The sequence below is a fragment of the Solanum lycopersicum genome, chromosome 5 (assembly GCF_036512215.1).
Source record: "Solanum lycopersicum chromosome 5, SLM_r2.1".
In the NCBI taxonomy this organism is placed as follows: Eukaryota; Viridiplantae; Streptophyta; class Magnoliopsida; order Solanales; family Solanaceae; genus Solanum; species Solanum lycopersicum.
The window spans coordinates 68,166,619-68,181,260 of record NC_090804.1 but is presented as its reverse complement, the minus strand read 5'-3'; the positions used below and the strand labels follow the sequence as shown (position 1 = coordinate 68,181,260).

The following is a 14,642-nucleotide window of genomic DNA, read 5'->3' as shown; positions in this document are numbered from 1 at the left end:
GAGTTTAATATTTTTCACGCATCATGTGAATTTTAATACTAAAAATCTCAAAGTCGTTCTTAATTGTCCTTCTCTAAGAAAGAATTTTGAGTACAAATTTAAATAATCAAACCTCAAAGCAAATATCCGGTGAAAAGTAAAGAAATAAAATAGATATAATGTGTTTTTTTTTTTTAAAAAAAATGAAGTATCATTCTATTTGAAACTATGAAAAAGTTATATTTTCAACTTAAACTATTATTATCTATCCTCTGTTTCAAGTTATATGACACATTTCATTTTTCGAGAGTCAAACAATTTAAGTTTGATCGAGAATTTGCTCATTGTATCTCTAAATTTATTAGAATGAAATTTATATATTTATAAACTACACAAAAAGTACTATAAATCTATATAATTGATAATTTAAAATAATTAAAATATATATGAAATTATTACGGCTAAAGATAGATTTGTTTAATCTCAAACTTCAAAATGTATCACGTAAATTGAAATAGAAGAAATATTTATCAAAACGTACCTCGAAATTAATGAGTTAGCTGCCTCGTGGACATTACCACATGTCTTGTGATTATGACGAAACACTTGGTCTAATCAATTTCATTGCGTGATTTAATAAATAATCGATGATAGTTCAAATTAAAAAAGCAAAAAAGATGTAAAAGTTAAATTGTATTTTTAACCTTTTTTTTCAAGACAACGCAACGGATCATTTTTTGTTAGAAAAGTACGAAATTGAACTCCGATTGAATCAGAAACCCTAGAATTTTGTGACCGGCGAAGAAGAAGATTGAGAGATGAAGAGAGTTTTCGGCATTAAGAAGGAAACACAACCTGCTCCGTCTGTTCAAGATGCTTCCGATAGGGTAATTATTATTTTTTTCCGACAAACTAGATCTGTAGTTTAGAATACTGCTAAATTATGCAAACAAATTTCAATTCTCTTCGTTTTTTTGGGTTTTTGTTTGTTTGTTTAGTTACAATGTGTTGTGTAGCTGCTTTGAACTAGAATTTTTGGAATGTTTTCTGCTAATTTATGCACAAATACTGCCATTTCTGTTGGAATTTTTGGTACTGTTTGAACTGGGTTTTTTCCCCAATGTTTTCTGCTAAGCATGCATAGAATGCAATTTTTCTTAGTTTTTTTTGTTTATTATGGCTGTTTCGATGAGGTAAAATTTCATGTTTTCTGCGGTTTTCTAACAATTGAGCTCCCTCTATCGTTAAGGAATGGTGGGTTACTAGTAAATCTGAATTCTGATTGTATCAGGAGTCTGAAGTCTAATGAGCTCAATTGATAGTATTAGTTAGGTGGAGGGTGAGTATGTGTGTCATGCAGAAGTTAATCTAGGATTTTAGTTCTGTTGTTATTATTCTTTTGAAATTAACGGTTCAGAATTGAATTTATGTAAAATATTAGTGACTTTTTCAGACGTATCTATTACTTTGTCTACCTCTGCTGTCATGGGAAGTCCTCGTGTTGCGCTCAATATGTAAACTCGAGCATTAGTAGTAGTAGATTATTCTGTCTACCTCTGCTGTCATGGGAAGTCCTCGTGTTGCGTTTAATATGTAAACTCGAGCTTGAGATGCATAATATATTTTACGGAATTAATAGATACTAGATAAGAAGTTGGATTTTACGGAAAATGTTGAAAAAAATAGTACTCAAGGACAGATTGCTAGACTTCAAAAATAGTTTTAGTGGAAAGCAAATTGAGGCAAAACTTTTGTAGTATAATGAAGAGATGGCTGCTTGTATGGTTTCCAGTTGATTAAACTGGAATATCTTTTTTATTATTTTAGCTCTCTGAAGTTTGGTGATTACTGTTGGTTGTTTGCATGAGTAATCTCTGATCCTTTTGATTGCTTCTTAATTGTCCAGATCAATAAAAGAGGTGAGTCAGTGGAAGAGAAAATCAAGAAGCTTGATGCTGAACTTGCAAGGTACAAGGAACAGCTAAAGAAGACTCGACCAGGTCCAGCTCAGGAGGCAGTAAAAGCTCGAGCTATGAGAGTGTTGAAGCAAAAGAGAATGTGAGTTAAATTATATGCCATTACATTGAGTTTAATGAGGCTTAAAGTGGCTTGTCAAATTATGAAGTTCAATTACTTGTGATGAGTGTCTACTAACATGTGAAAGTCAATTAGTTTAAGTTCTGAGATGAAATAATCGAACTCAATTTAACAGTTCTCTCTCGCTCGCTCATACATAACCTACACACACATGAATAACATGAAAAGAAACGTATTTGGGGATCCTTTGTCGTTACCATGTTATGAGAAACAGAAACAGTGGATTAGTTGTTGTTGTCATATCTGAAGCAAAAGTAGGCAGTGCCGGGCTATTAAATCTATATACAATATACTGTAATGCACTTTTTTCTCCTTTTTTGATGATGGAGGTGTTGAGCCGAACTTGAGCGCACCTTGACTATTCCACCGAGTACCTGCTACCTCCCTCCAACATAGGTACCGGACAACTTTGCCCCAAGACTTAGGGGATAGAAAGAAATCACCCAGAGCTTGTAGTCTTTGCGCCAACTTCATTGACCAGTAATTTTTGCCCTTGGTGCTGCACTCTTATACTTAGATGGGCTATGATTTCCACTTTCTTGTTTGAGGTAGAAATTACATTCTGAAACACTATTTAGTATATTTCTCTTTCTTCTTTTGCTTGTTTTATAGTCTTAGGTCATGTATTTTACATATTGTTCTGACAAATGCATAAGTTATCCGATGAATAATCAACAGGTATGAAGGTCAGCGAGACATGCTCTACAATCAGACATACAACTTAGACCAAGTCTCGTTTGCTGCTGAGGGGATCAAAGATGCTCAGCAAACAGTATGTTAAATGTTAAATGGAATCCATTCTTTTGCACGAGTTACCTTTTTCACAATAACAAAATGTTTATCTTATTTGTAGAATCGTTGATGAACTGCTTCAATATGTAATTCTTATCTGCAAGTGCAGAACTTGACCACGGTCGGTTTTGACATTCCACTGATCCACGAGTCTAAAAACTTTTTGTGCTTGAAGTTCATCTGTGACTCTCTTGTTATATATCATGCAGCATCATTTTTTTAATAATAGTGCATGCTCCTTGAAATAAGTTGCCTTTCCTCTAAAGTTTGACTGAATTCTGTTTTCGGGAGGAGAAAAATTAGATCTTATACTATTTACTGGCCATCATCCAGCACAGTTTTTGATATTGAGCTTAGGAGTTTCTGCGCTTATCAGACATTTTTGGTTATATCAAATTCATGGTGAAGTGTGTCTTTTTCTTGGTAGCGCTCCATTGGGCACAGCTCAAGGCTTGTCAAGCGAAGCTTATTCTGTAACCTGATGGGAACCTGCTGCCTACCTCCCTAGAGGTAGGAGGACAACCAAATTGTCATGAGGAAGGGATTTCTATTTGTGTCCCCTAGAGTTTCTTATTCTCCAATTGCTTCCATCTTAGTTCAAATGTTTGTGTTGAAGGCACATTTGAGCAATGGGTTTGATTTGCTTTGAGTGGAATTTTCCATTATTAACTTGACTATGTTTCTTCAGATGGCAGCAATGAAGTCAGCGAACAAAGAATTAAAAGGAATGATGAAAACTGTGAGCATTCAAGACGTAGATGTATGTATTCTCCATTACCATTTAAGTTTTTCTTAAGCTTCCCTGAGTTTAATCTCTTCCTTTTCTATTTACAACTATGGCTATGAAGTTTATCCATGTTGTGATGTGATACTCTTATGTTATGTAGAACCTACAAGATGAAATGACAGACCTGATGGATGTAAGCAATGAAATTCAAGAGACTCTTGGTAGAAGCTACGGTGTGCCTGATGACGTTGATGAAGAAGAGCTCATGGGCGGTAAGATTAGTTCTTGTACATTTGAATATTATAGTGAAAACATGTTTGATGTATATTTAACCTTACTTCTTTATCAGAGCTTGATGCTCTGGAAGCGGACATGGAGTTTGAAGAAGGTGTTCCTTCATACCTACAACCTGACAAGGAACCAGATCTGGATTCAGAGCTTAACATGCCATCAGCACCAATGGGACACGCGTCAATGCCAGCTGGTAGAGCTAATCCTCAGGTATTCGTCAATTAGACCTGAAAACTAATCGACCTCTTTTCTGTTAAGCATGTAATTTTTATACATATGCAATGGATGGTTAATTATTATATGTATTTTACATATCTACATCACATATCTTTTATTTTGATGACTGAGAATCTGTCCGGGGTCTCGCCCTTAGGACCAACCTCATCCTTTGAGATTCGGGGGGGATAATGAGCTGCCCTTCTCCACTTAAATACCAAGTGTGTAGTCTGCATGGTGCAGGGCTCAAACCTGCAACATAAGTCACAAGTCCCCTCAACCTTGGCCACTCGATCTTTATATCATATATCTTAAGCATTAGATGCTGCTGCATCTTTTGGGATAGAAACAAGTTAATATCTCAGTCCCAAATCTTTCTCGCGGTGGTTTCTAATTCTGTAATGTTCGTATTTCTTCGTTGAACATATAACTAACTTTGACACCTTTTATCGACTTTGTGATGCACAGGCTGAAGATGAACTAGGCTTACCTGCTGTCCCTCGGGCATCACTTCGCGGTTAAGAGTGTTTTGGGGTTGAAACATTATGTGCAGAGAGTTTTGGTTTCTTAAACCTTGATGCTGCTTATTACTACTTCCAGAGAAGTAAGGTTGATTTGTAACAATAATGAATCGATTTTTTATTAATGATTTTGTATGCTCATTATAGAATCTTATTATATCAATGAAGATATAAATCATGTTCACCTTTCTTTTGTATGAATCTTTCAATTAAAGTGTTAGTTATATAAAATATAAAAGTTTGTCTTTTTTTCATGCTAAATTATTTTTCTTATTCTCAATATAAAAAAGGTTATGATAGAGTGATAGAGAAATTTATTATTCAAAATTTTGGGAGTGAAACTTTTCGCTATTAGATGATTCGTAAATTTATTTGAGATGAATTATACCTTTATTAACCAAATAATTTTATCTCAAATTTAATTTCGAAATATCTGATTTTCAAAGTAACCTACGAATTTATAAAAACTCAATAACTGACTCGAAAGTCGAAATTAAAAAAAGGAGTGTGCAAAGACCAAAGATGTCTTTATGGCGGAGACTGGTATATATTCCCCAATTCCCACCAACAAATCCTGACCGTTCAATTCTCAACCTCACAATAAAACCACAGATCTCATACTCAAAGCAAACCCTCTCTCCCTTTTCCTCCATACTCGAACAAGCCAACAAACTCTTCTTCTCGCCGCGCTTTATCATCGGTACGTATCAATCGATCTTCATTCAACTGATGATTTTGGAAATTTTATGATTTTCTCATGTGTTTATGGTTTTCTGATTGTTAGTTTTTTTATTTAGCTGATTTTGTTGTTTTTTAGTTCAATTTTTGAGTAAATTAAGCGATCGAAGATTTAGAGTGCTTGATATGTTGTAGTTTTTCTGATTTTTTTGATTTTTAGTTTTTTTTTTTGAGTAAATTAGGCGATTGAAGATTTTTTTCGAGAGACGTGAAGAAGATTGCATGATATGGTTTAATTTTCCGAATTTTGTAGCTGATTTTGTTGTTTTTTAGTTTAATTTTTGACTAATTGAGCTAAACGAAGATGTTTTCGAGAGACGTGAAGAAGAGTGCGTGATATGGTTTAATTTCCGAATTTTTAGCTGATTTGTTGTTTATTAGTTTAATTTTGACTTATTGAGCGAAACGAAGATGCTTTTGGAGGCGATTATGAAGTTTGCTTGATATAGTTTAGTTTCCTGTTTGTTAATTTTGTAGCTGATTCTGTGTGTTTTTTTTAGTTCAGTTTTTTGACTAATTAAGCTTGATATGGTTTAATATTCTGGTTGTTAGTTTTGTAGCTTACTTACTGTTGCCTTTTGGTTTGAATTTTTGACTAATTTAGTGATCAAAGATGTTTGGAAGGACACTGAAGAAGAGTGCTTGATATGTTTTTAATTTTCTGATTGCAACTTGTAGTTGATTTATTGTTTTTTAGTTCAATTAGTTACGAATTAAGCAATCAATAATATGTTTGGGAGGGCACCAAAGGGGGAAGTGTTTGATATGTTGTAATTTTCCTATTGTTCAATTTGTAACTGATTTTGGTGTTTTTCTTTAGTTCAATTTTGACTAAATTAAGCGATCGAAGATGTTTGGGAGGGCACCGAAAAAGAGCGACAACACGAAGTACTATGAAATCTTAGGTGTTCCTAAAACTGCTGCACAAGAAGATCTCAAGAAAGCTTACCGTAAAGCTGCTATTAAGAATCATCCTGATAAGGGAGGTGATCCTGAAAAGGTACAGCTGTTTTTACTAAATTTCTCGAACACAAATTTGCAGAAAAAATTGAAATGTGTATACATCTGTGTATCTGTGTGTGTGTGTTCACTTAGGAGTGTAGATCGTGATTAAGTACTGGGTTTGCCTCAGCTGATCTAGCATATAAGCAGTGGGTGTACATTCCAAGACTCCCAAACTCAAGGTTACTGAGAAATTTAGAATGTGTGTGAAGAAGTGCAACCGTCTTTGTAAATAATGTTTTTGCTTCAGTTTCTCATTTTGCAATCATTTCTGTTTGTATGTGATTTTATACAAATGGTAGGTGATCCTGAAAGGGTATAGCTACTTGGTTACTGTTTTCACCAGAGTTGATCCAGCATATACGCAGTGGGTGTTCGTGCACTTCATCTGTTGAACGCAAATTTACAGAAAAATTTTAAATATGTATACACATGTGTTGTTGTATGCGTGTGTTTTAAGAAGTGCAGTCATCATGTTTAAATACTGGATTTACCTCAGCTTATCAAGTATATGGGTGTGGATGCCCTAAATCTCTCAAACGCGAACTTATAGAGAAAAAGTGAAATATGTAAATGACTGTGCTATGTAGTGCAGCTGTCATGTATACTGACTGGATTTGCCTTGGCATCAATTTTTCATAGATTATCTCATTATATTTTGTTTTTGTATCTTTTATATGAATGGTGTTTTGGAATTCTTTTGGTTTAATTTAGATCCGTCGTAGCTTTATGTGTAGGTTTTCTTTGAGCTTAGAAAAGTGATTTTTCTGCTGGTATAATTGAAAGGAGAATTTATTTCTATCCATTTCCCTAAATAAGCTGACCAACTAGTTTGATATGTTAGCTGGACTGAACCTTAATATCCATTGGGCATGATTGCTTGATAGTTGCTGTAATTAAGCTGATCTCTTGGAGTAAAAAGGTAGATTTAGATCTAAATTTGCTGCTTTGCAGAAATAGGAATCTTTGAATGTGTTGGTGTGAAGCTTCTTTGTTGTGTAATTGAACCCTAACCGCCTCAGCTCAACTGGAATGCTGATTTTAGAACACTTCAATTGTATTGGGATTGAACGGATACTATGTATGTTCGTAATAGACACCATGTTTCAAGTCAGAGAGTTTAACTGCCCTGAGTATGCACTCTTAGTGTAACATTATTTACTATGGTCTCTGTGTTAATAATCTTTCTTAGTTGAAGGATAATGATGTCAATTACTTTGGAGTCTATCAATGGATTAGCTGCAATGTTTTGTTTATTTCAGTTTAAAGAGCTTGCACAAGCTTATGAGGTTCTGAGTGATCCCGAGAAGCGTGAGATATATGATCAGTATGGAGAAGATGCTCTCAAGGAAGGAATGGGCGGTGGAGGTGGTGGACACGACCCATTTGATATTTTCTCATCTTTCTTTGGTGGCAGCCCATTTGGTGGTATGTTTCTATGGCTGTTTGTTTGATGTTGAATTTGTTGATTCCTTTTCATGTTACTTTCAGTCTCTGATATTCCTTTATTTGATGTCCAGGAGGTGGTGGAAGCAGCAGAGGAAGAAGACAAAGAAGAGGAGAGGATGTTGTCCACCCTCTCAAAGTTTCTCTGGAGGATCTGTACAATGGAACATCAAAGAAGCTTTCACTATCTCGCAATGTATTGTGCCCGAAGTGCAAGGGGTGAGTTTAGGATGCTATTAGTTACGTTTCGACTTTCGACATCATTTATCATCTTTTTATGTTTTCCTTACGAAGTTCTGCCGGGGTTTACACTATACTTGTATTACCAGGAAAGGATCTAAATCAGGTGCTTCAATGAAGTGTTCTGGCTGTCAAGGGTCTGGAATGAAAGTCACTATTAGACAACTTGGCCCATCCATGATCCAGCAGATGCAGCACCCTTGCAACGAGTGTAAGGGTACTGGTGAGATGATCAATGATAAAGATAGGTGTGGGCAGTGTAAAGGTGAGAAGGTTGTGCAGGAGAAGAAGGTGTTGGAAGTTGTTGTCGAGAAGGGTATGCAGAATGGACAGAAGATCACATTCCCGGGCGAGGCTGATGAAGCAGTAAGACATTCAATTTAGCTTTTGAAGTAGATTATTTCATAATGACCAGTTTGTATGTTAATATCAACCAAAAACGGGGACCATTGGATTTTCACATTGTTTATGTTTTTACTTTTTGTGGCAGCCTGATACCGTCACTGGGGACATAGTTTTTGTCTTGCAACAGAAGGAACATCCCAAGTTTAAGCGGAAGGGAGATGATCTCTTTGTAGAGCACACCTTGAGCTTAACCGAGGCCCTGTGTGGTTTCCAGTTCATCTTGACTCACCTAGATACCAGGCAGCTGATCATCAAGTCCCAACCCGGAGAAGTTGTCAAACCTGGTAAGCCCAAAGTATACTTTAGTTGCTTTTATGCCTAGAACTTCTTGATATATCGTTGTTTCCCTTATACAGCTAATGTAAGTCAAATTGTTTTCTTCGTGCACGCACTATTGTGAATCTCTGTTGCTCATAGATATGAATCGTGAACTTTGTTTTTGTCCTCGACAGATCAATTTAAGGCCATAAATGATGAAGGAATGCCGATGTACCAAAGGCCATTTATGAGAGGAAAACTATACATTCACTTCACCGTAGAATTCCCCGACACATTATCCCTCGAGCAATGCAAGAACCTTGAAGCAGTATTGCCACCAAAACCCAAAACCCAAATGACTGATATGGAATTGGACGAGTGCGAGGAGACCACGTTACATGATGTTAACATCGAAGAGGAGATGCGTAGGAAGCAGCAACAGGCCCAAGAGGCATACGACGAAGACGATGAAGACATGCATGGTGGTGCACAGAGAGTTCAATGTGCACAACAGTAATTTGGTAACACGGAATTAACGTCACGATTCAACTCTTGTTTTCACGTATTTGTAATGACATTACTAGCTTATAAATTTCGAGTTTTGAATTTGCTAATCTATACTGTTAACGTTACAAACATATTATTGAAATATTTTGTCGAAGAATTGATATAAAGAGGAAATAAATTGGTGTGCTTTGTCTTGTGAGAAGATGTAATATAACATGAAATTAGAACTATCAAAGCACAACTAATTCAATCATTTAACATGCAAAAAAATAATTAAATCAACGGTAGAAGCTTTCAATGACAACAACATATCTAACATAGTTTTATAAGTGGATCGATATTTTGAAATTTTTTTGATAAAAGAGATCATTTTCAATAAACCTGTAACTCGAAAAGATATGTTTAACAAGGGAAACAATGCTGCCTGCTTCTTTTTTTTTATTTGTTTAATTATAAAGAGGACTTGTATATTTGATATGGATTAATATATAAATTTTGTAAACAACTATGCAAGCAATCACAAAACTCCAAGGAATTTGGTTGTAACTTATACAACCAAGAACTCATGGGCGAAACAAACAACCACGAAAATTAATACTCGCTCCGTCCCATATTAGTTGTCTACTTTTTTCTTTTATATTTAACGAACAATTTCACTAATTTCATAAGCTTTTTTCAGAATTTTACAAACACTATTAAATGTAAAGGTAAAATGGAAAAATATTTAACCAATTATATTCTGATTTTGTAAATTAACAAGTAATTTAGAACAACTATTTATAATTTTTTTAAAAAAGTGGACAATTTAGAGTGCACGTAAAATCAACATATACTTTACCTTTCTCAGATATCGATCTTTTTCACGATTTCACTGAATTTATTATTGTTGAATAACTAATATGAGATTGGAGAAGGAGTAGTAAGCAATATAAAAGGGGGGCTTAATGACTTTGTGAAGATACAAGTTTATTAGTAGCAACACAACTAGCAAGTAAAACCACAAGATATAAACCAAATGGACCAAAACCAAACACCATCAACAACAATAGATCAAAATCAAACACTATCAACAACAACAACAATAGAACAAAATCAATCAACAACAACAACAATGAACCAAAACCATACATCATCAACTAGTACTAATAATACATTTTCTTCACTTATGATTGGCTTTAAACCACTAGTGGGATCTCTAGTAATGAGACTCATAACATTTAGTTTCTTGTTGGTGTCATTGATTGTCATGGCTACTAATAGTTTTGATACATTTGACATTTATGGTTTTCCAGTCAAGGTTGATTCTACTGACATTCATGTTTACCGGTAAAACTACTTTTTCCTTAGATACGAACAAAAATATTTTTTTAATTTTCTCTTGTTCAGTAAGTAAACAAAAATTTTTCAAAAAAAACGAGGAAAATGACTTTCCTAAAGGAAGTACGGAAAACAGGTTCCTGACATTTTCGACTTGTTTGTGTCCTCACCACCCTCCAGCACACCTCATCTTCACCCAGGCCCCTAGTTTGTATTAGGGTGAATTACTCCAATAAATAAATGCGTATAAATTTTTTTGATTTTTCATCCTGCATTGGAGTCTGACTAAATTCAGATTCGCGCAATATAGGACTTTGATTAAATTAATGAGTATATTTTTTTTTTTACTTATTCTAATTATTTTTATTTTTTTGGATGTAGGTATATGATATCTGTAGATGTGATTGGAATGGCCTACACTTTGCTATTATTTGTGTTAACATTTTTCCAAGTGAAATCTGGGAATCCCATTGATGGTGGCCTTGCTTATTTTGAATTCTATGGTGATAAGGTATGCAAATCAAATTGTGATCACATAAAAAAAAAAACAAGGATTTGAAATACTTATCAATAATATATATCGATTTTAAATTTTGGGTATGAATAAAAAGCATTTATGTAGTGTGAGTTTGAATTAACGTAAGTCTCAATAGAGCTACCCAATACTTCGTTCAAAACTGATAGAACACTCTTAAAGTATTTTAAATTTTCGAGTTTTAAACTTAAACTATCAGAGTTTTCTACTTAAACTATTACAAATTATCTATCAAAACGCATCTCAACTATCCGTCGTTTCTTTTCCTTCTTGAAATATCATCATCGTTCAGGTAAGAAAAGGAAACAATTGATGATTAAGTTGTATTTTGATCAATCGTCGGTGAAAAATCAAGTGGAAAACTCGCACACCTCATAATTTAAGTATAAAAAATTAAAACCGAGATACTTTAGGTGCGTTTTTGACCGTTCACTCTTATATTTCAAAAAAAACACATTTCTCAACTAATAGTTAGTTGATGTGTGTTTTAACACATAGACAGTGATAGTTCAGTTTAGATAGAAACAAAAACTAACTGATTACTTGTAGAGTTATAGTTATAACATGAAACTCGCAAAAAGTGATAATTCATATTTATATTTTTTTTTTTCAGATAATTTTATTCTTATTGGCTACTGGTGCTGCTGCTGGATTAGGATTAACAGTGGAATATAACAGACTTAAGGACAATGATGAGACTACCCAAAATATACAAAATTTTATCAACATAGCAAATGCTTCTGCTAGTGTGCTTCTTCTTGGATCTATTTCCTCTACTATTTCCTCTATCATTTCTTCTCTCAATCTTCCAAAGAGATCTTCTTCGTAAGTCGTACGGTTGTTCAGACTCTTCAAAAATATTATATCACTTGTTGAATTTACCAAAATTATGTAACTTTTGGAGGAGAGAACATGTCTTAACGATATTTCTGAAGAGTTCGAACAATACAAGATTATGAAGCATAATATTTATTTTTTTTCACTTTGAATTTTGTTTATTGTTTTCTTGTTGGAAAGGAATTGATGATAATTAAGACATGAATAAATTGCATGAAGAATTTAATGTTATCATTGTAATTTTGTCTTATTTTTGGGAATTTTGTATTTTTAATTCTTGAAATATAATAATAAATTTTGATTTTAGTTCTTCTGATATAATATATTTATCTTTCGATTGATTAAAGTGTGCGTTTGTTATCCTTTTATTACAAATTTAACGAAATATATTGTTGTCACATATTAGAAGGTAAACATAAGTGATTCCCTATTTAGAAGTACCAATAACACATATTTTGATTAATCCAAATTAAATATGCTTAGTGAAATATTACAAGCATCAAAATCAAAACTTACTAATAATTAGAGGATAAAAAATAAAATTAACCCCCCCCCCTTCTTTTTTTTTTTTATGTTATCCTATGTTCCATCACTCTCAGGGACGGACCCACGTAGAGAGGCTCGAGTGCTTGAGCACCCATTGACCCCGACGAAAACGTTATACGCACATATATAAGATACTAGATAATTGATATAAAAAACTCGTTAGCACCCACTGTTCAAAAAGGCCTCATTGTTGCATTGGTTCTAAAGTTTACTTAAAAGCTTTCTGACGTTCACCTGTGAGGGATTCGAACCCTAGCAACAACGTACATTTATTTTTTGGTTGAAGAAAGCAAACTGGAATTTCTGTTTTCATAGTTATTTGATTGTTCATTATATATATATTTTTACGTTTGATTTTTTTTTTTTTTGCTTTATACTCTTTTAAAGAGTTTTCAACTTTTTTTATTTTTTGTATTTCATTTATTAACTAAACTAAAAATATTATAAGTAAGCTTATAGAAAGTTTTTTTTTTTTTTTTTTTTTGCTTGAGCACCCATAATCATCAAATCCTGGATCCGCCACTGATCCCTCTCACCCACCCCAAAACAAAAGAAAATCCCTTTCCACCACACCAATAAAAGTTCAAAAGAACAAAAAAAGAACCTTTTTTGCCTAAACAACACTCTTTTTATGTTGCTTAATCCTTCATGACATAAAAGGTTCTCTTATATTCATATACTATATAGTATCTATAAAACATTCAATAGCTACACATATATCCCTTTCCTCAAGACTCCAAAAAGCCCAAATTTTCATTACGATTTTCTCTTCAAAAACACTCGTATCTGGATCATGAACAACACAATAGGAGATGGCATTGAAGATACTCAAGATCATTACATAGGTGAAAAAAACTTTGAAAATTATGGATATGGCATTGGATTTTCCCTATTAATCCTTGTTATACTTATACTCATCACCTATTCTTCTTACTTATATATTGGAAAAAGATCAAGTACCAATAATTCCTCTTCACATGATATTGTCAACAACAATATAACCAACACAAGTATAGTTGAAAATCAATTGGTTTTCATTCAACAAGGTCTTGATGAAACAACATTGAGAAATTATCCAAAATTACTTTATTCACAAGCCAAGAGTCACAACAACAAAAGGGATTTTTTAATTTCTTCTGGTTGTTCAATTTGTTTGGTTGATTATAAAGACAATGATAAACTTAGACTTTTGCCTGATTGTCACCATATTTTTCATGTCAAATGTATTGACCCTTGGCTTAGACTTCACCCTACTTGTCCAAATTGTAGAAGTTCTCCTTTTCCATCTCCTTTGGCTGAGGTGGTTCCTTTGGCAACAACAAGGCCAAGTTGACGAGTCCGCGGAAAATATTTACTCGCACCTGATGTTCTGTTGAGTTGTTCAGACTTTTCAAAAGTATTGCTGCGTTTGTGTCAGATTCTCCAAAATCTATGTATCTTTGGACGATCTGATACGAGTCCTACGACATCTCTAGAGGGTTGCTCAATCAACATATATGTTTTGGTATAATGTAAATATCGGATGTGAATAAGTATTTTTCGAAGTCCATCACATTCCTTTTTTTTCTTTTCTTTTAACAAGCCCATTCCCATATTTGGTGTTTTTTTCTAGTCTAGTTTTTGTCTTGGTTTTTTTTTTTCTCTTTTTGACCATTTTCTTTTATTATTCTTTCATGTAAATGATTCACATATATTATTGCAAGTTGTACATGTTGGATTAGTTAATTGGTATATATTGATGAAGTCCTACAAAAGGGAGTTTTCCACCAATCTTAATGATTCATGTTCTTCAGTTTTAATGATTTATTTATTGATCATAGAACCACATATATATAATTTTATTTCAAGCAAGCACAATATTGTGGGAAAATATTCTCTCGAATACTTCCATTAATCGAGTTTAAGAAGATAAGATATACACAAATCTTAAGAAACGATTGTTTCGTATACGCATTCCGTTAGATATTGTTTCAAATAACTTGTAATCAGAGGTTGAGTATATGTGCCTAGTGCTAACTGCTAAGCAATTCTTAATCGATTAGTTATTGCATGCATTTACATTCAAAGAATATATGTTCATTTCTTAAATTTTGGTTCAAGGATAACACATTTTCTGTTTCAAAATAAGTTGTGCTTTCCTCGAAAAATAATCTGGCAAATATAGTATTAATTGGAGTAATATATTTGT

The 14,642-nt window shown here is 33.6% G+C and overlaps 3 protein-coding genes across 3 annotated transcripts; all 3 read left to right on the top strand.

The window, feature by feature from the left end:
• The first annotated feature begins 538 nt into the window (after positions 1-538).
• On the top strand, positions 539-4,812 carry LOC101248200 (vacuolar protein sorting-associated protein 60.2). The gene is made up of 7 exons (XM_004239688.5): positions 539-866; positions 1,886-2,037; positions 2,755-2,848; positions 3,557-3,628; positions 3,756-3,867; positions 3,945-4,096; positions 4,571-4,812. Exons 1-7 carry the CDS (start codon positions 798-800, stop codon positions 4,622-4,624), a joined length of 705 nt encoding a protein of 234 aa, XP_004239736.1. The 5' UTR covers positions 539-797; the 3' UTR covers positions 4,625-4,812.
• A 300-nt stretch (positions 4,813-5,112) lies between these two features.
• LOC101248484 (dnaJ protein homolog) lies at positions 5,113-9,326 on the top strand. Its single transcript, XM_004239689.4, has 7 exons — positions 5,113-5,323; positions 6,182-6,361; positions 7,626-7,791; positions 7,884-8,028; positions 8,139-8,415; positions 8,540-8,738; positions 8,907-9,326. Exons 2-7 carry the CDS (start codon positions 6,212-6,214, stop codon positions 9,227-9,229), a joined length of 1,260 nt encoding a protein of 419 aa, XP_004239737.1. The 5' UTR covers positions 5,113-5,323; positions 6,182-6,211; the 3' UTR covers positions 9,230-9,326.
• A 1,139-nt stretch (positions 9,327-10,465) lies between these two features.
• Positions 10,466-11,900, top strand: LOC101264124 (CASP-like protein PIMP1). The gene is made up of 3 exons (XM_004240143.1): positions 10,466-10,545; positions 10,918-11,047; positions 11,685-11,900. The coding sequence occupies exons 1-3, from the start codon at positions 10,466-10,468 to the stop codon at positions 11,898-11,900; spliced, it is 426 nt and encodes a 141-aa protein (XP_004240191.1).
• Positions 11,901-14,642: the final 2,742 nt, after the last annotated feature.

Bases quoted from the DNA above. Each gene is read 5' to 3' on its own strand.
- LOC101248200 (XM_004239688.5), top strand. From the start codon at position 798: ATGAAGAGAGTTTTCGGCATTAAGAAGGAAACACAACCTGCTCCGTCT. The intron at 2,849-3,556 runs GTATGTTAAATG...ATGTTTCTTCAG, and splicing joins TCAAAGATGCTCAGCAAACA to ATGGCAGCAATGAAGTCAGC. The intron at 3,868-3,944 runs GTAAGATTAGTT...CTTCTTTATCAG, and splicing joins TGAAGAAGAGCTCATGGGCG to AGCTTGATGCTCTGGAAGCG.
- LOC101248484 (XM_004239689.4), top strand. From the start codon at position 6,212: ATGTTTGGGAGGGCACCGAAAAAGAGCGACAACACGAAGTACTATGAA. The intron at 8,416-8,539 runs GTAAGACATTCA...TTTTTGTGGCAG, and splicing joins CGGGCGAGGCTGATGAAGCA to CCTGATACCGTCACTGGGGA. The intron at 8,739-8,906 runs GTAAGCCCAAAG...TGTCCTCGACAG, and splicing joins CGGAGAAGTTGTCAAACCTG to ATCAATTTAAGGCCATAAAT.
- LOC101264124 (XM_004240143.1), top strand. From the start codon at position 10,466: ATGGCTACTAATAGTTTTGATACATTTGACATTTATGGTTTTCCAGTC. The intron at 10,546-10,917 runs GTAAAACTACTT...TTTTGGATGTAG, and splicing joins ACTGACATTCATGTTTACCG to GTATATGATATCTGTAGATG. The intron at 11,048-11,684 runs GTATGCAAATCA...TTTTTTTTTCAG, and splicing joins TTGAATTCTATGGTGATAAG to ATAATTTTATTCTTATTGGC.